A 23,681-nucleotide genomic window follows, 5' to 3' on the forward strand; every position below is an offset into this window, starting at 1 on the left:
TGCAAACTTTCATATTCCTTCATAAAATTAGAAATAAATTCAATACTACATTCAATATTATATTTATGTGGAAAGGTAACACATTCCTTTTCTGAACAGAGCCTTTTAGTTACAACTGTCTCAGGTGTAAGAAAAGTGTCTTTTAAACTATTCAAATTGATCAAATAAATCAAAAATTAAGTAACAGAAGTACATACTGTGATGTTTCTACTTTCTACTACTGAGTAGAATGCAGTATTGGTTTCCAACAATAATATATTACATTTTCAAAAGAAACTTTATTTTTATTTATTTGATGGATGAGACATTATTGCCCGTTCCGACTGCCTGAATGTGGGCGGGCCTTAATGTTATTGATGACTTCATCTTCATTTGAGTTACTGTTCTGAGGTTTAGAAATAACAGAAATATGTCTTACTCTACTGGTAGACATTTATTTATTGAGATTAATCTAAAATGGTTAAACCTGAAAACTACTTTATTTGTCAATCCTTAATCTCTGAGTAGAAAAAGGCACATTTCAGCCGCACCATGAGCATTATGACTCCGGGTCCCCGCTCAGGTTTCTGTGTGTCTGAGAGCACCGCCACACTGCTTCTGCATGGCTCCTCCAGCTCCTGCTCCAGCTCCAGCTCTGCTCTGCTCTGCTGCTTTTGCATGTGCTTCCTAGTTGTGTCTACTCTAGAGTTTGTTGCTTTGGTTGGTTCCGTATGTGTGCCTCTGACTTTATTGGCTGCTTCCTGTGTGCGGTGTGAATATGCTTTTCACATGAGACGTGACTCCTCATTGGCAGATACTATCTCCTCTGATGGGTTTTACCATTGGCTTGTTTGGTCAGACGTTTCGATCCACACTGATAGTCAGCCCAGATGTATTTTTAGATACATAGAAGAGCGTGAGAAACTTTACTGTGTGCTGTCAATGTTTATTGTGTCTGTTAGTGGTCAGCAATTTTTTATTTTTTTTTATTCCTCAAATTATTATTTATATTGCACACTGAAAATATGAGAATATGTACAAAAATGTGCCGACTTACCAGTAGTGGGCCGTCAGGGCCAGCAAGGCCTTCTCTGCTAGCCTAAACATAATCAGAATAATTATGAATATAATTTAATATATATATATATATATAAAATATATATCTTCCCACAAGTATTTCTTCAATTATTCCCCCGAGTAAGAATTATACTCTTCATTTCATGGCTTTCCTCTTGGTTGCACTGCTTCCAGCACCAGGTTGAGATTTGGAGGTCTTTATGTTAGATCTTTTATCCAATCATATTCAGCCATCATGTGTTGCCAGGGATCTGAAATCTGCCCTCAGGCCTTCAGACTCAACAGTGAGGGTGCTTGTAGCTTAAAGTGAATGGAAATGAAAATGATGTGTCAACCAATCAGCTTTAGAGTTGGCTCTTGTACGCCTTCTAGCAGGTGCACGTCTTTTGATTGGATCACCAATTTTGAGAGGCAGGTCCTATGGGCGGGGCTATGCAGAACCTCAGAACGAGGAAACTGAATTTGATAAACAAATTAATCTGCGTACTACAAAGCTGTTTTTTCAACCCACAATGTGGAAGGAGGAAAAGATATCGATTAGGTCGAGGATATAAATATAACGTCTTTCTCAAGAAAAACTTTTCAAGAAAAGTTAGACATTGTAAGGAGAGGTCGTCCGACGCAGACGCTACAAAGCCTGTCACAGGCGGTTCGTTCCCCACTTTCAAAGTTCCAACGCGGGCAACGGCGAGGACAAGGTAACACAACGCCTGGTTAAACTGTGTTTCTGTCTAAGTGTATAGTGTCTAGAGCCATGGCATCATAATGATGGTTCATTCGGGTGGGACTGTGTAGGACCTCACTGAAGGCCCAGGTCCCAGATACACGTCCCGCCACTGCCACTTACTATCACAAATCTTTTTTTTTATTTAATAAAGCTGTAAGCTTTGTTTTTTTATTGTCTTCTGCTATTTCCCTGTGTTTTGCTTCTGTGTTAGTGTAAATTAACCTGGAGAACAACAAATATGAGCAATTTAGTTAACTAGTTATGATTATTCCAATTAATGTTTGTAGCCCGACCGTGTATATCTATCAATTTTGGTCATTTATATGGGGGCCGAATGGGGGGGCCGAATGAGGCCCCCCAGACGCATTGATTCAGCCCTCAAAATATTTCTGATTATAGTTATTCATTTCTGATCAATATATAGCAGGGTTTTTTATTGCTAAAGCTATTTGGCGTAAACTCTATATGCCTGCTCCTGCTGCTAATGCATGAGTCTGAGTATGTATATATATATATATATATATATATATAAATATATATATATATATATATATATATATACTGTATATGTGTATATATGTATATATATACTGTATATGTATTTATATACATACAAATATAGATATAGAGAGAGAGAGAAAGAGACTATATAAACTGTTGACATATTTTATAGAAATTTTACAATGTTCAGCCCGCAACCCACCCTGAGCATCGAAATTGTAGTCCTCGTAGAGCCGGTTAGCTGGATGCTCTGGTAATTTGTAGTCCTCGTAGAGCCTGTGTTAGCTGGATGCCTTGGTCATTTGTAGTCCTCGTAGAGCCTGTGTTAGCTGGATGCTCTGGTCATTTGTAGTCCTCGTAGAGCCTGTTGGCTGGATGCCCTGGTCATTTGTAGTCCTTGTAGAGCCTGTTAGCTGGATGCTCTGGTCATTTGTAGTCCTTGTAGAGCCTGTTAGCTGGATGCTCTGGTCATTTGTAGTCCTCGTAGAGCCTGTTAGCTGGATGCTCTGGTCATTTGTAGTCCTCGTAGAGCCTGTTAGCTGGATGCTCTGGTCATTTATAGTCCTCGTAGAGCCTGTTAGCTGGATGCCCTGGTCACGCATAGGCTAATCTTTGTCTGGAGCACATATTCGGTGCTGACCGGGGAGTCGGGTGTGTGTGGTGTGTCTCAGATGACGAGGTGACAGTGGGGAAGTTCTATGCCACCTTCCTGATACAGGACTACTTCAGAAAGTTCAAGAGGCGCAAAGAGCAAGGGCTGGTGGGACGGCGCTCCTTGGACAGAATCAACACCACCATGGCTCTGCAGGTACCAGACTCGTTCATCACCACACAGACACAGTTGAATTTTCAGTGTGAAACATCATTACATTGTTCTGTGTAAGAAAAAAGTTGAATAAAAGCTGAAATGTGGAGAAGTGTATGGACTTGTGAGTGTGTTGTGGTCTCTAGGCCGGTCTGCGCACACTGCACGACATTGGGCCTGAGATCCGCAGGGCCATATCATGTGACCTGCAGGAGGAGGGGCTAGTTGATGAAGAGGACGAGGACATCTATATGGTTAGAGTATGGCTTTGGATTGTTACATTATTGATTTATTGGTCCTGCTAAAGAGGAGAAAATCTCTATAGTAAACACATGCATGGTCTGTTGTGACAGAGAAACGGCGGCCTTTTTGGGAACCACATCAACCACGTGGGAGCCGACCCGTCCCAGCCCACCACAGTGACCCAGAGACCCCTCCAGATACTGCCTTCCTCTCTGGACCGAACCCACCCTGAGCCGGAACCCACTTCCTCACCCTCTCTGCCCAACCACTGCTGCAACTCCAGACAGTCCCCCATCCCATCCAACGCCAACCTGAACAATGCCAACGCCCCCGCAGCGCTGTCCCTGAGCAGCGGGGGGCAGCAAAGGTTCCTCTTGCGGGAGCGCCCTGCCTCAGCCAAGCACCAGCGCTCGTCCCCCTACTGCAGACTGCAGAGCCAGAAGTCCCACTCCACCAGGTAAAGGGCGAGGAGTAAAACATTGTACAGTAAGACTTATGAAGCTCTAATAGAGGTTATGCAGATAACATCAGAACATTTGGAGTTTTGTCAGTGGGGAAACTGCATAGAGTATGTATGGTATAGAGTATGTATGGTGAGTAATGAAATCTGCTTCTGTGAGAGCTCAAAACAACTGCTCAGTAAAGATAAGTAAGTGAAGAATGTAAGAAAAACGGAACACTGCAGCTATAGATTCGGGATCACACACTGCTGAACTGATTACCTTTGTCTCCTTGAATGTTCCATGTTGTGGGCTGAAGGAATGTATCCAATACATCTCCTCGTCCCATTAGAAAACAAGCTGCTTTTTTGTGCTATCAAAGCAAAAAACTGTATGTACATTTGCACATAAATATAATATTCACAAAAAAGCAAAGAAATACTCATGAGTCTGCCACTCACTGCCACTGAGTCAGAATGTCAATGGTAATTTTACTACTGAAAAGGATGTCAGAGCATAAGCTCTTTTGGTTTTAAATTGTTTAGTCATTAAAGGTAGAAATAAAAAGTCAGATTGTTGTGTTGGACAGATGTACAATTAATTTTAGTTGTGTTTAAGGCTTTGTCTGTTTCTTTTCTTTTCCCTCAACCCTCCCTGACCAGGACACGTTACTATGAGGCCTACATCAGGTACTGTCACGTCATTTACTCCCTGCATTTACTCCCGTCAATGGGGGAGAAAGTACAGTATTATACATGATCAGAATGTGTCATGGTCGTTAAAACACTTGTTTTGAATGACATTAAAATATCTGCCCCAATATGTTACTAAATGTTGTATCATCAGTGTTGAGACTAAAAAAGCAGAATTGGTGCATAAAAGCCACCTGTTGTAAGTGCTGTGTGCTGGTCAGGTCTGAGCATGGAGCCGTGTACCCGACCGTGCGCAGAGCAGAGCCTGCACACAGTGACCCGGACCTGGGCTCAGAGGAGCATGAGGACAGGGCCTCTCAGGACTTCAGTGAAGAAGAAAGGCCCAGAGCAGACAGGTGAGCTCTCAGCACCACATCACCATCAGTAATGTATTTACTCCTTGTTCTGACCCCCAATAACTGTCAACAATCAGATGCACCATTAGGTAGTGCCAGGACACTTCAAATGTGGCATATACCAAGGTGATGCGCTGTCCCCACTGCTGTTCTGCATAGGTCTGAACCCCCTCAGCCCAATAATCAACAAGACTGGCTATGGATACGACTCAGGAACAGGGCCACCATCAGTCACTTCCTCGACATGGACAACATGCTGTATGCTAAGAGCGAGCGGGACATTGACTCCCGGATTCACACCACCAGGATCTACAGCTCAGATATCAGAATGTCATTTGGACTAGAGGGAAGGTGGTCCACACAGAGGGGGTCTCACTCCCAGAAGGAACAATAGCAGACATTGAGGGCAGTTACAAGTACCTGGGAATCCCACAGGCAAATGGCAACCAAAGAGGTAACAAGGAAAACAGCTACGGCCAAATACCTACTATTATTGATCTATTGATCTCGTGTTCACGAGTGAGGACTTGCCTCACTCGTGAACACGAGATCAATAGAGGCCCTGATCTACCAAACTAGACAAGACCCAAGGTGTAGGCTGTGCAAAGGGGGCCCTGAGACCAACCCGCACATAACTGCAGGGTGTAAGATGTCATAACCTTGTTGTACAGTGTACAGAAACATCTGTGCAGAGTACGGGCTGGAGACCCCAAGGACAAAGTGGGAAACACCACCAAAGGTAGTGGAGAACGACCGAGCCAAGGTCCTCTGGGACTTCCAGATACAGACGGACCGAATGGTAATGGTGGACATTGTAGTACCATGGAATGGTAACGGAATGAAAGGAACATGAGAAATTAGAGAAATACCAAGGCCTCAGAGAAGAGCTTGAGAAGGCCTGGAGCTTGAAGGTATCGGTGGTGCTCGTAGTGACCGGAGCACTCGGGGCAGTGACCCCCAAACAAGAGGAATGGCTCGAGCAGATCCCAGGAAAAACATCAGACCAGAAAAGTGCAGTGCAGGAACAGCAAAGAACTTGAAGAACCCTCAAGCTCCCAGGGGCCTCTGGTGGAGGACCCGAGCTTGAGGGGGATAAATAGAGACCACCCGCAGAGGGTGAGGAAGAGTTTTTTAAATAAGGATTGTGATTCTTGTGGGTGCTTTTACAGTCCATTCAGCTTTGCCTCAAATAAACCTGAATTAATACATTTAATCACACGTTTGGACACAATTCTGTTGAATTGACAGGAAAGAATAAAGGAGGATTAACCAGGGACAAGACCAGGACTAAAGCGAGACTAAACCAGGACTAGCACAAGACTAAAACATGAATGAACCAGAACTAAACCAGGGAGAACACCAGGACTAAACCCAGGTTTAAACCAAGACTAAAACATGGACAAAACCAGGACTAAACCAGGGACAACTAAGGGACTAAAGTAAGACTAAACCAGGTCGTCATGTTAATATTAGCCACTAATTGTATCATGGTTATAGATAATAAATGAACAATATTTAGGCTCTGGTTTGAAACTAATAACTCTGCTAAACCTCAGCCTCTCCTTTTCCTCTTTCAGATTACCCAGTTCACCTCTGGACTCTGATGGGGACCTGGACGGTTACCTTGGCAACCAGGAGGCTGGCGGTTTCTATGACGACGACCAGGAGTTGATTTTCAGAGAGGACAGGCCATCACCGAGGAGATGGTTCCTCCCCTCACCTCAGGGTACACCTCATATTCATATCTTATATCTTTGTAATCTTTTATTATACTTATGCTGAATCATGGCTCCTGCAGAGGGCTGTCTCCTCTAAAGAGTGCTAAATTGACTTTTTTTGAGCTTTCAAGTTACCTGGAATTGGATTTATCTTCTTTTATACTTGTTTGATGAATGCTGTTCTGTAGGTCCTCTCTCTCTGAGCCTCAGATATAAATACTCAGTTTCAAGTGTCCCAGTTCTGTGACATCACAGGTCGAGCTCTGAGATCGCTGCTGTTTTTAAGTCCATAAATCTGAGACCTTAGCAGTATTCATAATAAGTATTCAAAGTACAACATGAGGTGCCAAAGCAAAGGTACGAGAGCATGTTGACCGAAACAATAAGAACAAAGCATAAGGCAGTTTTCAATGTTTTTCTACCTAATTCTTCATTTGATAGATAAAACCTGTGGTAGATATTATCATAGTTTATACTGCTCAGTTTGTGAAGAAAAGCTCCAAATGAGAGTTTTAACAGCAACTTCTAACAGTGATGTCATCAATACACAATATTCAAGAGCAATTTTACAAGCAAGAGCCACAATTTCTGACAGTTTGAACATTTAGTTTACAAAATAAATTCAATTCAGTTTTGCATGAAGTTGTCAAGTGAATGAGCCAGAAAAGTGTGAGAGCCACAACAGTGTGAGAGCCAGAAAAGTGTGAGAGCCACAACAGTGTGAGAGCCACAACAGTGTGAGAGCCAGAAAAGTGTGAGAGCCACAAAAGTGTGAGAGCCACAACAGTGTGAGAGCCACAAAAGTGTGAGAGCCACAAGAGTGTGAGAGCCACAACAGTGTGAGAGCCACAAAAGTGTGAGAGCCACAACAGTGTGAGAGCCACAACAGTGTGAGAGCCACAACAGTGTGAGAGCCACAACAGTGTGAGAGCCACAAAAGTGTGAGAGCCACAAAAGTGTGAGAGCCACAACAGTGTGAGAGCCACAAAAGTGTGAGAGCCACAAAAGTGTGAGAGCCACAAGAGTGTGAGAGCCACAACAGTGTGAGAGCCACAAAAGTGTGAGAGCCACAAAAGTGTGAGAGCCACAACAGTGTGAGAGCCACAACAGTGTGAGAGCCACAACAGTGTGAGAGCCACAACAGTGTGAGAGCCACAAAAGTGTGAGAGCCACAAAAGTGTGAGAGCCACAACAGTGTGAGAGCCACAACAGTGTGAGAGCCACAACAGTGTGAGAGCCACAACAGTGTGAGAGCCACAAGAGTGTGAGAGCCACAACAGTGTGAGAGCCACAACAGTGTGAGAGCCACAACAGTGTGAGAGCCACAAAAGTGTGAGAGCCACAAAAGTGTGAGAGCCACAAAAGTGTGAGAGCCACAACAGTGTGAGAGCCACAACAGTGTGAGAGCCTCTTGTGAGGAGTCATGTGCTCTGCTCTCAGCCTCTCATAGATCCACCTTCAGTATCGAGTGTCTGCGGCGGCAGGACGACCACGCCCCTCCTCTGTCTCCGCCCATCACCGCTCTGCCCCTGAACCTGATGCAGCAACAGGTCAGACCCTCACACACACACACACACACACACACACACACACATACACACACACACACACACATACACACACACACACACACAACCACACACACACTCACACACACCAGAGAAAAACACACACACACAGAGAGAGAAAGAAACACACACACACACACACACATACACAACCACACACTCACACACACGCAGAGAAAAACACACACACACATACATACACACACACACACACACACACAGAGAGAGAGAAACACACACACACAGTAATGTTCCTGCTCCTCCTCCTCATCCTGCTCCTCCTCTGTCTCTACTCCTCCTCATACATTCTCCTGCACCTCCTCCTCTGTTCATCCTGCTCCTCCTCTGTTCATCCTCCTGCTCCTCCTCCTGCTCCTCCTCCTGCTTCTCCTCCAGGTGATGGCGGTGGCTGGTCTGGATGCCAGCAGACTGCAGAAGGTCTCTGGCTCCAGCAGGTCTCAGCGCTCCTGGGCCACTCCTCCTGCGTCTCCTTCTGGGTCAGCGTCCTCCTGCTACACCCCGCTCATACAGGTCTGCCCCAGTCGTCTGTGTTGTAGTTTGAAAATGATGCTCTTTGGTCAGTTTGCTCGCTCAACACGTCAAACCTGCTCCTAAAGATGGCCTGAATCCACTTCATCAAAGTCTGTTTTCTGCAAATGCATTTTTCTCCCAGATACACAAAGCTCAGGCCTTAAATCAGCTCCTACACACACTAAACAAGAAGAATTGACGAATCGTACAGAAGGATTTGTTCTTATGAATTATTTTAGGTCCCAAAAATGAAGCAACATTTGAATTTTGAAAACAGATGGTGCAGTGTACTTTCCCCGAGCCCTGAGATCAGGGACACATCTTATTTGTACCTTGTCTCTCAGTTGTGGAAGAGACTGTCTTTTATATTTCCTTGTATCATTCAGAACTGTGTGCTGTCTCTATCTAGTTATAGAGCATTTTATTTTCTGCAAAGGCCACAGTTATTTTATTACTTGGTTTACGGATCCGCTACACTTAGATTATTTATTTTTTATAAAGTACCGCCGACAACTCAAAATAGCTTTAAATGAAATATAAAAAGCGGTATCAAGTCAAAAGATAAGAGCGTGTGAGGTAATTTTTCGTCAAAATCCTGCTGGAATCTGTGACGGAGCCGCTCCGTCCCTGTGCGGGGCCCCGGTGAGAGCGCGCGCGCGTCCGTTCCCCTGTCTGCTGCGCGCCTTTATATCGCGAATACACATTTTAAACCCGTTTACCACATTTTTTCCAGCGCCTTTTGCCGTGACTAAGGGTGCACACTTAGAAGCGTCAGTTCTACCGATGCAAAATACGCTAAATCTACTGTTACACTCACCTGTGCGCCATCTCCTCCTCCTCTCCTCCCGTGGTGTATTTTGGGAAAACCCGGAAAAAATGTATTTTGAAATTGAAATTATATTTATATTTCGCCCGCCTGTTCAATATATTTCATTTAAAATCCATAAACCAAGTAATAAAATAACTGCGGCCAAAGCAGGAAATGCACTAGTTAGATTTACTCTGGCCTCTGGGAGTGAAAGTGCTTATAAACTCCTCACTCCTCTTTTGAAGGCCCCATAGGTAACAGCACCTTTAACACCTGTGTTTGCAACGTGATCACGCAGTTCATCTAGATACATACAAACATATACTACATACATACATAGATACATACATATATATACTGCATACACACATATACTACATACATACATATACATACATACATACATACATACATATACTACATACACACATATACTACATACATACATACATACATATACTACATACACACATATACTACATACATACATACATACATACATACATATACTACATACACACATATACTACATACATACATACATATACTACATACACACATATACTACATACATACATACATACATATACTACATACATACATACATACATACATATACTACATACACACATATACTACATACATATACTACATAAACACATATACTACATACATATACATACATACATACATACATATACATACATACATACATACATACATACATATACAACATACACACATATACTACATACATATACTACATAAACACATATACTACATACATACATACATATACTACATACATACATACATACATATACCACATACATACATATACCACATACATACATATACTACATACATACATACATACATACATATACTACATACACACATATACTACATACATACATACATATACTACATACACACATATACTACATACATACATACATACATACATACATATACTACATACATATACTACATACACACATATACTACATACATATACTACATAAACACATATACTACATACATATACATACATACATACATATACATACATACATACATACATACATACATATACTACATACACACATATACTACATACATATACTACATAAACACATATACTACATACATACATACATATACCACATACATACATATACTACATACATACATACATACATACATACATACATACATACATACATACATACATACATATACCACATACATACATATACTACATACATACATACATACATACATACATATACTACATACATACATACATACATACATACATACATACATATACTACATACATACATACATACATACATACATACATACACACACACACACACACATACATACATATACTACATACATACATACATACATACATACATACATATACTACATACATACATACATACATACATACATATACTACATACATACATACATACATACATACATACATACATACATACATATACTACATACATACATACATACATACATACATACATACATACATACAGACATACATACATACATACATACATACATACATACATACATACATACATACATACAGACATACATACATACATACATACATACATACATACATACAGACATACATACATACATACATACATACATACATACATACAAGTCGGTGTGATATTTCATCCATACAGTTCCATTGTACAAAAAGATCTGGACACGGTTTTAGAAAAAAACAGACGTTTTGACTCTCATCCAAGAGTCATTCTTAATCTGTGGACTGAGAACTCAGATATTTATCCTACTCTGAGTAGGCCCTGCCCACCGGGCGGAGCCTCCTGATTTAATTTGAAACGACTCTTCTTTGTATTCTAACAGCCCAGTAATGTCAAATATCAAAATCCTATTGTAAACTGACTGTCATTCCCTGATCACTGTTGGACAGACACTTCACAAACGGCTTCATCAGCTCAGAAGGCACTTGAATTCAGGACCACAGAGCGCTGTGTATCTTCACTTAAAGCCACAAACCACTTATTTGAAGACAATGAGGTGAAGATTCAAAGCAGGAGAAGAGATGGTTTGAAAGAGGAGTTAAGGAGGCAATTTTTCTAGACAAAGAGAATCCCTCTTTAAACTGGAAATGGAGGTTTCAGGTTAAATTACAATAGTGTAAACAAAACTGTAAACCGCTATTATTAGGAGGCTTCGCGTGGTGGGCAGGGCCTACTCAGAGTAGAATATATTAGTTCTCAGACTAGGTCCACAGATTGAGAATGACTCTTGGATGAGAGTCAAAGTGAAAGTGTCCAGATGATACAACAGAATCTTTTCTACAAGCAGTTCATCCTCCTCTTTCATTGGCCGTCTGCAGGTGGACTGGCGCAGCTCGGGCAGCGTGTGCAGCCTCCCGGGAGCAGTGAAGAGGAGCTCCTGGTTCACCGCGGGACAGAACCAGAGCTCAGGACCAGCACAGAGCCACCTCCCTGAGCCCGAGCACATCCACACCTACACCCCAGGACCCTGTGTGCCCCCACCACACCTGCACCTGCCCCCTGACACCTGCACACACATCCTGTCCAAGAGGGGTAGCGCACACAGCCTGGTGGAGGCGGTACGTGTCTTTGTTTATCTTAACCTTTATTTCACACTTCAATTGTCCTGATGTGGACTTAGTTTGGTCCTGTTCTAGTCCTTGTTTGATGTGAATTTAGTCCAGGTTTAGTTTCGTGTAAGTGTGAATGAGCCCATACTCTATATTATAGCGTAACCAGTGTTGAGAAGAATACTTGTATAGAATAATTATGTTACAGAATACTGAATACCAGTGTTAAAATGTATTTTGTTACTGTTATTTCTAATTACTGAGAATAACAAGACAAGATTATGGTCGTTAAAATAAAAGTATTTATTCCCTACGATTACAAAACTAACAGATTAAAAACGCATGTCCTGTCCCTCACACAAGTTCCCATCAGACGTCTGCTCCTCATCTGGGGGCCTCTCACACACAGGACAAAGAATATGAATATTCATAAGAAGGTGGATCTTCTCTGGCACCAGCCGTACCAGGCTGTACCTTCCAGGACATCCTAATATGGTCGTGAGATGCGACCCTTGACCCAGACAGAGAAGCTGGTTGGGGGAGCAGAGACAGACCAAGCAGACAGAGCAAGAATTTGGAGTGTGTGTGTGTGTGTGTCCAGTCTGCAATAACAATGAAAGGTATATTGATGCATCACAATATTAAATGCTTATTAATTCCTACATTACATATTCTGTTCTGTTCTGAACTGTATTCTGAATACTTTTACTTTGAGCTGCATTATATTATAGTGTAAAAATGTGACATAGGATTAAACAGGCCTCACCTCAAGAGCCTTGTTATCTGTCAAATGATCGTGATGTATTTATTTGATTTGAAGAAAGTTACTGTATTCTGAACACCAAAGGAAAGATGAACTATTTAGTTACTTCCCGACATTTTGTCCTTATTTTTCTTTAAGCTGTTTTCCTTTTTTTTTGCTTTGCCCTAGAACAGATATATTGTAAAAGCAGCTCCTACTGAGAGTGAAAATGAGACTGCTGTGTGTTGTCTACATCTAATTATACAGCAGTTTGTCTTCCGTGAACCAGAAAGTAAGGCTGGTGCGCTGTTAACATGCTAGTAGTAGCATTACAGCAAATCTCAGCTCATAAATTCATGACAGTGAAGAATTCAGATGCTTGGAATGTGTTAGGAAAGTGAGAAATAACTTTGGACGGTTAAACTAAAGTTATTGAGTCAGAACCATGTTGGCTACAGCATCTTGCCTAAATTCCCCAAACAGAGAAAGGTCATTGTCCTCTCTTGTCCCTGACAGGTGCTGATCTCAGAGGGTTTAGGAAAATACGCCCGCGACCCAAACTTTGTGTCCGCGACCCAGCTGGAGATCGCCAGCGTGTGCGAGCTCACCATCGACGAGATGGAGAGCGCCGCCAGTGTCCTGCTCAACGGCACCATGGCTAACGGGAGCACGGGGGCCTCGGGGAGCTCCGGGGCTCCAGGAGGAACCTCAGGGGCCCGGTCCGAGGCACTGACCAGGGACCGCAGCATACGGGACTACAGCGATGAGGAGCCGTACGTGGCTGTGCGTGCATACGAGGACCTGAGGGACGAGATCATCTGCATAACGTCGCTATAGCAACGGCTCCAAACGAACTCGTCTAGGTTTTTTCAATTTTATTTATTTATTTATGAAAACTTTTAAAGATTATGGACAATTAACAAAGCAAAGTGCCTTGTTTTTCTCTTTTTTTATGGGAAATCAGAGAGAACCAGCCAGAACACTGCCCCCATGTGGTCTTAGGGTGAAACACCTTAAAGTTAAAGTGACAGGCGCCGTGTAGCTTCACAAGCTCTTCTGTTTTCAACACTGATCAAGAGCACGTTGCACTGGAGCTGGACAACTGCAGCTTTTTCAGTCCCAATATTCATACGCCACATCAAGAATATCAAGATTATCTTCAAAAATAAAAACAAAAACATTTTAAACTACAAAAAGCGCTGATTTTAAATAAAATGAACAGAAGCTTCTTCCAAACTTTCAAACACGGGTATAAACTATTCCTGCTCTGTTATGTTTCATTTTACACTTCACGTTTTGTCCAATACTTTAACCTTGACTAAGATTATTACGTTTATCTTTTAGCACATTTCGAATACATGGCCATAAATAACGTCATCTAAATATTCAGATTTAGATTTCTAATGTTATAAATATGGCCCAATCCTTGTCCACACATGTATTTTAGGGACCAGTAAATATGTTTAATGTACCCACTGATGATACTCATCCCCACGACCTCGCCCTGCGCTGTGAAGCTACACGTGTAGTCTGTCTTTGTAAATAAAGCTGTTTTATTCATGTTTCTATAGTTTAACGTGAGTGTTGCCTCGACATATCTCTGTCCCTGAAAGTCCGTACGCAACCGTGGTCATTTATGGCACATTTGGAGCTGTTAAAGGGCTCGAGGTTGTGGTTTTACCTGGAATGTTACGCAAAATAGCATCAAACTCTGCAATAGCCATGGAAACAGGAAGGTGACGCCACAAAATCAAATATTTCTTTTGGCAATAAAAACCCTTGTAATTAAATATCGATAGATGACTTTAATGCCATACTGTGCAACGTTCCAGGCAAAACATTTTCATGAGACAAACAGGTGACAGGCCCTTTAAATCGGGAAGGTTACATAGTGCACCTTTAATTTCACTATGTTGTTTAAAGGAGACATATTGCGCAAAATCCTCTTTAATGAGCTTTGAACCTTGTTTCAACAGTGTTTCCTCATCATTCATTTACTCAAAGCAACTGAGGCTCGAGTGCTCAGAAAGGTTTTCACCTGCCCCTTATCCCCGCCCACATCCTGTATTTAGACTATTTGAAATATTCTCGAGTGATACAGTACATGTACTTGAGTAACGTAAATAAAAACATGTAATGTGCTGCTTGTTACAGTGAAATGCCACTCTGAAGAGGCAGGGCTTATCACTTCTGCAGTTAATGGACCTGTTTCTATGACTAAGATGTTTCGGATCAATATTCTGTTTTACAATGAACACTATGTTCAATGATAATCTACTTATGTTCTAGTGCAATACTAAGAACCTGGGGAAAAACATAATATGTCTCTTTTAATATAGAGCTGAGACAGGTCAGAATTTGGAGTAGATTTGTACCTTTAAACTTTCAGATTGCAAATGTTTTCACCTGGTTTATGGTTCATATCTCTGTCATTACTGGGACTATCCACGTGAAATAAAAACTGGCACAAAGTCCACAGTCTTTTCAAAATAAATGAAGGTGAAATCTTTCCTTTGTATTAAAATGTGGTTGCATTGTTCAACCACAGGTGTGGAGGGCCTCTGACCTCTAATGTGTGGACCCAAACCAAAACTGTTAAGGTTCAACAAATATATTCTTTACAATCACAGACCATCAACAAAAGTCATTAGAATTTAGTTTGATAAATGTAAATGTTTTTCCCCCTATATTTTATGTATTTATTTAATAATTTTCTAAAATCTAAATCAGGACAACGTGAAATCAAAGGGCTTGTCATTTAAAATGTGCACCTAGTTGCCATTACACTCATATAAGTCATAATTACTACAGAAGATTCAATGATCTATTTTAAACCCATAGAAATTAATGAAATGTATTTTCACTGCGAAATAATTCCAATGTTATGTTACATTTAATGTTTGCATTGTTTTGTTACTGTGTGAACCCTTTGTGACCTTTGTGCCCTTCAGTGTCAGGGATCCTGTGCAACTGGCTGCCTTTCCACAATAAACTTTTAATATTTGCAAACTGATTCTCCAGGAAGAGGGTTTTATTGTTTTATGGTGTTTATGAATACTCGACCCTGTTACACATGTTACATAAGTTACACATGTTACAAATCTTACACATGTTACATATGTTACAAATCTTACAGATGTGACATGTTACACATGTTACAAATCTTACACATGTTAAATAAGTTACACATGTTACACATGTTGCATAAATATGTTACATATGGTACACATGTTACATAACTTACACATGTTACCAATGTTACACATGTTACGTAAGTTACATATGTTACACATAAGTTACACATCTTAAACATGTTGCATAAGTTACACAGCTTACATATGGTAAACATGTTACATAAGTTACACATCTTACACATGTTAAAAATCTTACATATGTTACAAAACTTATACAAATCGTTCTTGATGCCCCGGACTCATGTCCGTAAAATACACTCAGCAGAAGACGTGCATCCGAGTCGTCCTGCACATGCTCAGTGGAGGAGTTGTGCTGTGTTGCTGTCCAAAAGCGGAGGCGATGGGCTCTGGGGCCCTTCTGGGACCCGCATATACTTCAGAGCTGAGCAGAGATTAGTTAATATCATTATTTGCTCCAAGAGCTGCGTTTTAAGGATTTTTTTTTATCCTGCGGGTTTGTTTTGGGTCTTTTTCCGGGTCGTGCGTAGCACGTCATCTCTGATTGGCTGCTGCGGCGCATCTGCTGCAGAAAGCTGAACAAAGCTGAACATGTCGCGCCGGCCGCTTTGGACGCTTCGGGCGCCTCATACGTGCCCAAAGCGTCGAGAGCGTACGAAAACGCACCAATCGCGCCGCAAAAACGAAGAAATCGCGCCGCGGGAAACGCACGACGTGCTCGACGCGGGTTTACATAGACGTTGAATGTAAACTGGGCGCTTCGGCCGCTGCGGTCTGTACGAGGCTTTACACATGTTACATATGTTACATATGTTACACATGTCGGTGTAATTCCTTTTTAGTCCAGGAGTGTTCCACTGTAGAAACAGATTCAGTTGTATCATCTGGACTTTATTTGAAAAACAAGAAGTTTCGACTCATCCAAGAGTCATTCTCAATCTGCAAATCGAGTCTGGGATCTCAGGTTTTATATCTTACTCCGTCTAAGGTGGGCGGGACCTCCTGATAAAGGGAGTTTTTGGTTTCACTTGAGACTACTCTTTCTATCAGCCCTGTAATGACTATGTACATCCTATTCTTATACCTTCACTCCCTCCTCACTGAGGACCTGATTAGCATCAGAATGCCCTGGGCATCTCCCTCTCCAGGGTCTCAACACACTATTATAAACAACCGGCAGGTTGAATCTTAAACCCCTTCCTATTTAAGGAAGGGGGCTTTTTGAACACCATCTTTTCTCCTGTTTAGTATCTTCACCTCACTGTCAGTGGTTAGTGGCTTTAAGATGAAGATATGCATTGCGTGCTGCCTGAGGTGGAGTGGTTAAGTCACAGCACACGTATGCCAGCTGGCTGCAGTGTTGTGAGTTCAAGTCCTGACTCAGACGATTTACTGTATGCCCTTCCCTTTCTATCATTCCCCATTTCATCCTGTCCTCGCCTGTACAATAAAACCTACAGGCAACAGAATCTTTAAAAAAAAGATGCACAGCGCTCTGTGGTCCGCTCTGTGGTCCGCTCTGTGGTCCTGTGTAGAGTGCCTTCTGTGTTGATAAAGCCTTTTGTGCAGTGGCTTGGACAGAATAAACTACATTGCTCTGTTTTAGTGTCTGCATCTTGTTCTTAGGATGAACCGTTTTTTGTCTTACAGTGTTTCCTGGTTTAAAATAAACAGGGACTTCATGTTGTCTAAAATTCTTTGCAGTTTTTCAGACAGTCCCGAGATATAAGTGTTAGAAACGCCCTTCCTTCTTGGTTCTGTTTCCCTTTTGTCCCTTTTGTCCTGCTTTTTGATTCTTTGGACCGCTTGGTCTCTGTTGAGAGCCCAAGCGGGGTATCAACAGGCTGAGAGAGCATTCAGGACATGTTTTTCCTCTTTCCTCTTGCCGGTGAGCTCTTATTGGGCTCTGTGTTGTCTTGTCCTGATCAGTCCCAGCTTGTGCTGTAGTGGGTGGTTAGAGCCAAAGAGCAGGTACTGATCCGTGTGTGTTTCCTGTACACACTTCTATGTGGAGCTTCCCGTCCTCTCCTCTGACAGTGGAACAATCAAGAAAGGCCAAGCGGTTTTCCTTAGCGTCTTCTCTTGTAAACCTGATATGTGGGTCCACAGCGTTGATGTGATCAGAGAAGGCTTCAGCTCTTGTTTCTTGATTGTAACAAACGTGCCAAAGCCTTGGAACAATGCCTGGAAAGGAGGCCAGTGCCTTCTTAAAGTTGGCCACAATGGGAGGGACAAGAGAGCCCATGGCACAGCCGAGAATCTGAGTTCCCAGACTCTATTTGCATATTGAGAAAGACTCTTGGATAAGAGTCCAAACGTTTTGTTTTTTAAAAAAACAGAGTCCATAGGATTTTACGCATGTTACGTCTGGCTAAGCTCAGTCAGCAACGCCCAGGGAAATGGAGCCAAGGCAAACAATTGCTGGTAGACTTGAAGGAAGCTTCATCGCCCCATCATTTGCTCATACTCCTCATCTACTCCTCCCCTCCGCCTCCTCTTGTCCTCCCTTCGTCCACACATCCTCATCTTGTCCTCACCTCCTCCTCATTTTCTCCTCATCTCTTGATCCTCCACACCTCCTCTTCCTTCTTTCTTCTCACCACCTCCTCACTCACCTCCTCCTTATTTCCATCCTCCGTACTTCCTCCTCTACACCTCCTTTTCTGCATCTCCTCCACAGTTGATAAAGCCCAGTCTCCCACATTCAAAGGCCCTCACTCAGCTGCTCTTCAGCATCACCTCATCCTCCCCCCATTTCTCCTGGTCCCTCTGGAGACCACCACAGTGTCTGTCTCAAAATTGCTCATCAATCTGCTCGTGTCTGAGAGCCAAAGAACCTGATCATGCAACAAAGCTTTACTAATGTTTTTTGCACACAAAAATTCTGAAATATAGAGTACTTGTTCATGTAATGTCAAAAATATCTACCAGGGAACTAAAGGTTCACCATAACCATCACGTTTGGGGAATACTTTATTATTGTTATTTAAATCTACTGACAAAAACAGTTTCATTAGCATAAAAAAATGACACAAAACTCATGCATGAGACATTTATATTTTATTTATTTATTTGATTTGCATGGAAATAGGCCCATAAATAATTCCATAGTTTTGTACAAAAAAAGAATCGCTCAGATTTTAGTGCACAAATCAAAACAAAAGGAGCTTTTTTCAGTTTTTTTTTTTTAACATTTTCTGATTTCAAAAGCAAAATAACATAAAATCCTTCATTCACTGTATGTAAACATTAAAAGTAGCTGTGCAACACAATTATGACATGATTTTGCAGCAGGGTGACCACCACGTAAACTTAAAATCTATATTAAAACGTAAACATTAAATTAACACTAAAATAGTATCAAACACTGAGTATTTTTGTAAACTTTACCAGATTCAAGTGTTATATTGTAATCATAGAAATTACCAAATGTTTGAAATGATAAAAAGACACTGTTTGAGAAGGCCGCTCCAAACTAAAATGGACTGACCAATACAACACAAGGTAAAGGTCAGCGATTGAGAAGAAAGAGTTTTCTGAGGCGCTGTAAGTGTTTTACAGTGTATAGAATGACAGAGGCTATCAACAAATGTGTTATAATATATAACATGTGTTATAATCATTGCACCAAAGTCGACAGATTAAAGCTAAAATACCTGATAAAACATATTTAGAATACAGCAAATACAGCAAAAGTTTAGGAAGCGGATGTTGAAATGAACTGATCACAAAGTAAATCAAAACTGGCTCATTACAAGCAGAAAACATTCAAATATTCAACAGTGACTGTCAAGGCACATTCCAGAGTCTTCATTTACGAGACGGTTCATCTCAACATTTTTAACCTTGTTAAAAATAATAAACTTGAATAATAAGCTTGAATAAACAAGTGAGTGTGAAATAATCTTGAGGCTAAAATCTAACACTGCTACATGAAAGTGCCTAGTTTAGTTTATTTTATTTTTGTGGTTTCTAGTTGTTACTTCCTGGTTGGACAGCAGTACATGTGACAGGTAGAGGAATACAACTGTTATCAAGCAACCATATGGTAAACAAGGGACACGTGCTAATAAATGTATCACTAGTCTAATAAAAACATGCATTCAGTTAAATGACTGTTACGGGATTCCAAAATGAGAAGTCAAGGTTCCGACTTGTTTACATTCATGAGCGTTTTATCTTAAAATGTCAGGATTATGATGTGACCAGTGATAAAATCAGAGTTTGTTCTTTAACGGCGTTCAATAGTTTTGTTGTTGTTAGCTTTTTCCAAAGCTAATAACGTTCCGAAATTGTTCCAAAATATATCCAAATAAGCTTGTTTTCCACTCACTTCTGCTGCTGAAGCTGAAGACACTGTCTTTTGGCGGCCTCTACAGGCCACTGAGCAGTACTGCAGGTCAGGAACCTTGCTTTATCACCTCCTAGTGCCCTGCGTCACTTTGAACCGGAACATTGACCCTTAAAAGTTTAAATGTCAACTTTATATTTGAAAAATCTTTATTTTGACTATGACTTTATTCTCGTTAAATTATGACTTTAATGTTGAAATGTTATGACTATATTCTCGTACTGCCCCGCAATTCTTTTTATTTGGGTCGGCCCTTCTACTCGTCGTAACTATGGGCTCAACGCTTCTGTCAGTTCCAGTAAATGCAGTAAAATCCCATGTTAAATGTGTTTAAACCGGACTCACTTGCACATGTCTGAGGCTTTTACACGTGACCTGGGTCAGATAAAGTTAATCCCAGTCTGTCCAGTGAAATGACATGTTTGTTTGAAATGACACACCCTTCTAAATGCTCTATACATTTATGCACATGAGGTTGTATTCTACCGCTGCGTCTGGAGTGTGGGCGGCTGGTAAACTGGCACCTCGCGGTCGACCAGCGGGTCGTGCCCTTTAATGATGTCCGCTGCCTTCTCTGCCATCATGATGGTGGGAGCGTTGAGGTTTCCGCTCACGATACTGGGCATGATGGAGGCGTCCACCACACGGAGCCCATCCAGCCCCAGGACGCGGGTGCTCGGGTCCACCACGGCCATGGGGTCCGACGGAGCACCCATCTTACAGGTGCAGGACGGGTGGTAGGCGCTGTCAGCCTTGCGGCGCACAAAGGCGTCGATCTCTGCGTCTGATTGGATAGAGGGCCCCGGCAGCACCTCTGGGCCTCTGAACGGGTCGAAGGCTTTCTGACCAAAGATCTCCCGCGAAAGTTTGACCGACTCACGGAACTCCCACACATCTTCGTCTGCACCAGGAAACACACATACAGGCACGTTAGGATTTATTCTGACTCCCAAATAAGCTTTTGGACGTCTTTGCATTGGAATCTCAAGTTTTACCACTGGGTTAAAGCTGGTTTTGAAGATAAACATAACAATACTGATGAAAGGCTAGGTTAGTTTCAGGAGGGCAGGGCTTACACAGAGGAGGAGCGGAACTATCTGAGTTCTAAAACTAGATCCGCAGATTGAGAATAACTCTTGGATGAGAGTTGAGATGGAACACTCATGAATGAGGGATTACACTGACAAGTTTGAAAATACACAATATTTCATAATTGAAATAAGACGTATATGTGGAGGCTAATACTCTTTCTGGGTTGGTAAAAATGATTTACCAATTATGAGGAAAAAAGGTACCCCATCTTATGTGTGTGTGTGTGTGTGTGTGTGTGTGTGTGTGTGTGTGTGTGTGTGTGTGTGTGCGTGCGTGCGTGCGTGTGTTACCAGTGGAGAGGTAGTTAGGCTGCAGGATGGGGTGGTCCTGAGGGTTGGCGCTCCTCAGTTTGAGCCAGCCCACACTGGTGCTCCTCATGGGGCCCACATGAACCTGCAGCAGGAGCACAGGAGACACAGAACCAGTCAAAAAGTCTGTTTCAGTCCCTTGCACAGTATATGCAGTGTGAAACCTGGGACATTCATATAGGACATTCATATAGAACATTCATATGCATTCATATAGGGCATTCACATAGGACATTCACATAGGACATTCACATAGGACATGCATATAGAACATTCACATAGGACATTCACATAGGACATGCATATAGAACATTCACATAGGACATTCACATAGGACATTCACATAGGACATGCATATAGAACATTCACATAGGACATTCACATAGGACATGCATATAGAACATTCACATAGGACATTCACATAGGACATTCATATAGGACATTCACATAGGACATGCGTATAGAACATTCACATAGGACATTCACATAGGACATTCACATAGGACATGCATATAGAACATTCACATAGGACATTCACATAGGACATTTATATAGGACATTCACATAGGACATTCACATAGGACATTCATATAGGACATTCACATAGGACATTCACATAGGACATTCACATAGGACATTCATATAGGACATTCACATAGGACATTCATATAGAACATTCAAACAATCAGAGATAAATTAGATGAAATTAGCCCCGCTATTAGCCCTGAACTAGCCCAAGCTGTGAAACTATAACGTCCCATATAAATCCACCAGTAAATTTAGAAGCTGTTCACAGCTGTTGATCAAGCAGAAACCTAAAAGCTCAACTTGTGTCCTAGACCCGATTCCAAGCAGACTCCTCAAAGACATTCTCCCCCTAATTATAGACCCTATTCTTAATATAATAAATACTTCACTCGAAAGTGGTTATGTTGCAGTCATTAAACTGAAAAAGCCTAACCTAGATCCCGACCTATTGTTAAACTACAGACCTATTTCAAATCTTCCCTTTGTCTCTAAAATCCTTGAAAAAGTTGTAGTAAAACAGCTTTGTCGCCACCTGCAGGACAATAACTTATTTGAAGTTTTCCAGTCAGGGCCCACCACAGCAGGGTTCAGAGCCCACCACAGCACTGAAACTGCACTAGTTAAAGTCACAAATGATTTGTTATTAGCCGCTGACGATGGACTGGTCTCAATCCTGGTTCTGTTGGACCTCAGCGCAGCGTTTGACACCATCGACCACAACATTCTACTGCAGAGGTTAGAATGTGATGTAGGTGTCGGAGGAACAGCCCTCAGCTGGTTTAAATCCTATTTATCTGATAGGTACGAGTTTGTAAATGTAAACCAGAGCTCCTCACCTTGTTCTAAAGTAACTTACGGTGTGCCACAGGGATCAGTACTCGATCCAATTTTGTTTACTCTTTATATGCTGCCATTAGGCAACATTATCAGAAAGCATGGCATTAACTTCCACTGCTCTGCAGATGACACGCTGTATTTATCAATGAAACTTGATCAGAGCGATCAAGTAGACAGACTTAGTGCTTGTGTGAAGGAGATAAAAACCTGGATGACACTAAACTACCTGCTTCTTAACCCTGAAAATACCGAGGTCATTGTGCTTGGCCCTAAGCGTCGCTCTATCTGAGCAGATAGTGACACTGGACAATGTCAGTGTAGCCTCTAGTTCTACTGTAAGAAATCTTGGAGTCTTATTTGACCAGGAGCTCTCATTTAAAGCTCATATAAATCAAGCTTGTAAAACAGCCTATTTCCATTTGCACAACATAGCCAAAATCAGAAGAATCCTGCCTAAAAGTGATGCTGAAAAACTTATCCATGCATTTTTAACGACTAGATTAGACTACTGTAACTCCCTGCTTGCAGCGTGTCCTAAAAGCTCCATAAAAAGCTTTCAACTGGTTCAAAATGCAGCAGCAAGATTACTAA

The 23,681-nt window shown here is 41.7% G+C and overlaps 2 protein-coding genes across 6 annotated transcripts in view; one reads left to right on the forward strand and one right to left on the reverse strand.

Moving 5' to 3' along the window:
• The window catches only part of cacna1db (calcium channel, voltage-dependent, L type, alpha 1D subunit, b), a 139,416-nt gene extending 125,588 nt beyond the window's left edge, over positions 1-13,828 (forward strand). For all 5 annotated transcript variants that reach the window (XM_072449274.1, XM_072449275.1, XM_072449276.1 and 2 more), the window contains 10 exons: positions 2,956-3,092; positions 3,236-3,343; positions 3,443-3,789; positions 4,435-4,461; positions 4,686-4,820; positions 6,398-6,546; positions 7,979-8,088; positions 8,503-8,637; positions 11,850-12,089; positions 13,339-13,828. In XM_072449274.1, coding sequence (XP_072305375.1) covers positions 2,956-3,092; positions 3,236-3,343; positions 3,443-3,789; positions 4,435-4,461; positions 4,686-4,820; positions 6,398-6,546; positions 7,979-8,088; positions 8,503-8,637; positions 11,850-12,089; positions 13,339-13,659 — 1,709 coding nt within the window. In that variant the 3' untranslated portion in view covers positions 13,660-13,828. The remainder of the gene's footprint in view (positions 1-2,955; positions 3,093-3,235; positions 3,344-3,442; positions 3,790-4,434; positions 4,462-4,685; positions 4,821-6,397; positions 6,547-7,978; positions 8,089-8,502; positions 8,638-11,849; positions 12,090-13,338) is intronic.
• A 5,242-nt stretch (positions 13,829-19,070) lies between these two features.
• chdh (choline dehydrogenase) overlaps positions 19,071-23,681 on the reverse strand; it is a 62,129-nt gene continuing 57,518 nt past the window's right edge. Inside the window, exons 9-10 of the mRNA XM_072449272.1 lie at positions 21,708-21,810; positions 19,071-21,226 (exon numbers count right to left, since the gene is read on the reverse strand). Coding sequence (XP_072305373.1) covers positions 20,808-21,226; positions 21,708-21,810 — 522 coding nt within the window. The 3' untranslated portion in view covers positions 19,071-20,807. The remainder of the gene's footprint in view (positions 21,227-21,707; positions 21,811-23,681) is intronic.

Source organism: Eucyclogobius newberryi, unplaced genomic scaffold, assembly GCF_026437365.1.
Source record: "Eucyclogobius newberryi isolate DKJ021-1_F unplaced genomic scaffold, fEucNew1.0.hap1 SCAF_17, whole genome shotgun sequence".
In the NCBI taxonomy this organism is placed as follows: Eukaryota; Metazoa; Chordata; class Actinopteri; order Gobiiformes; family Gobiidae; genus Eucyclogobius; species Eucyclogobius newberryi.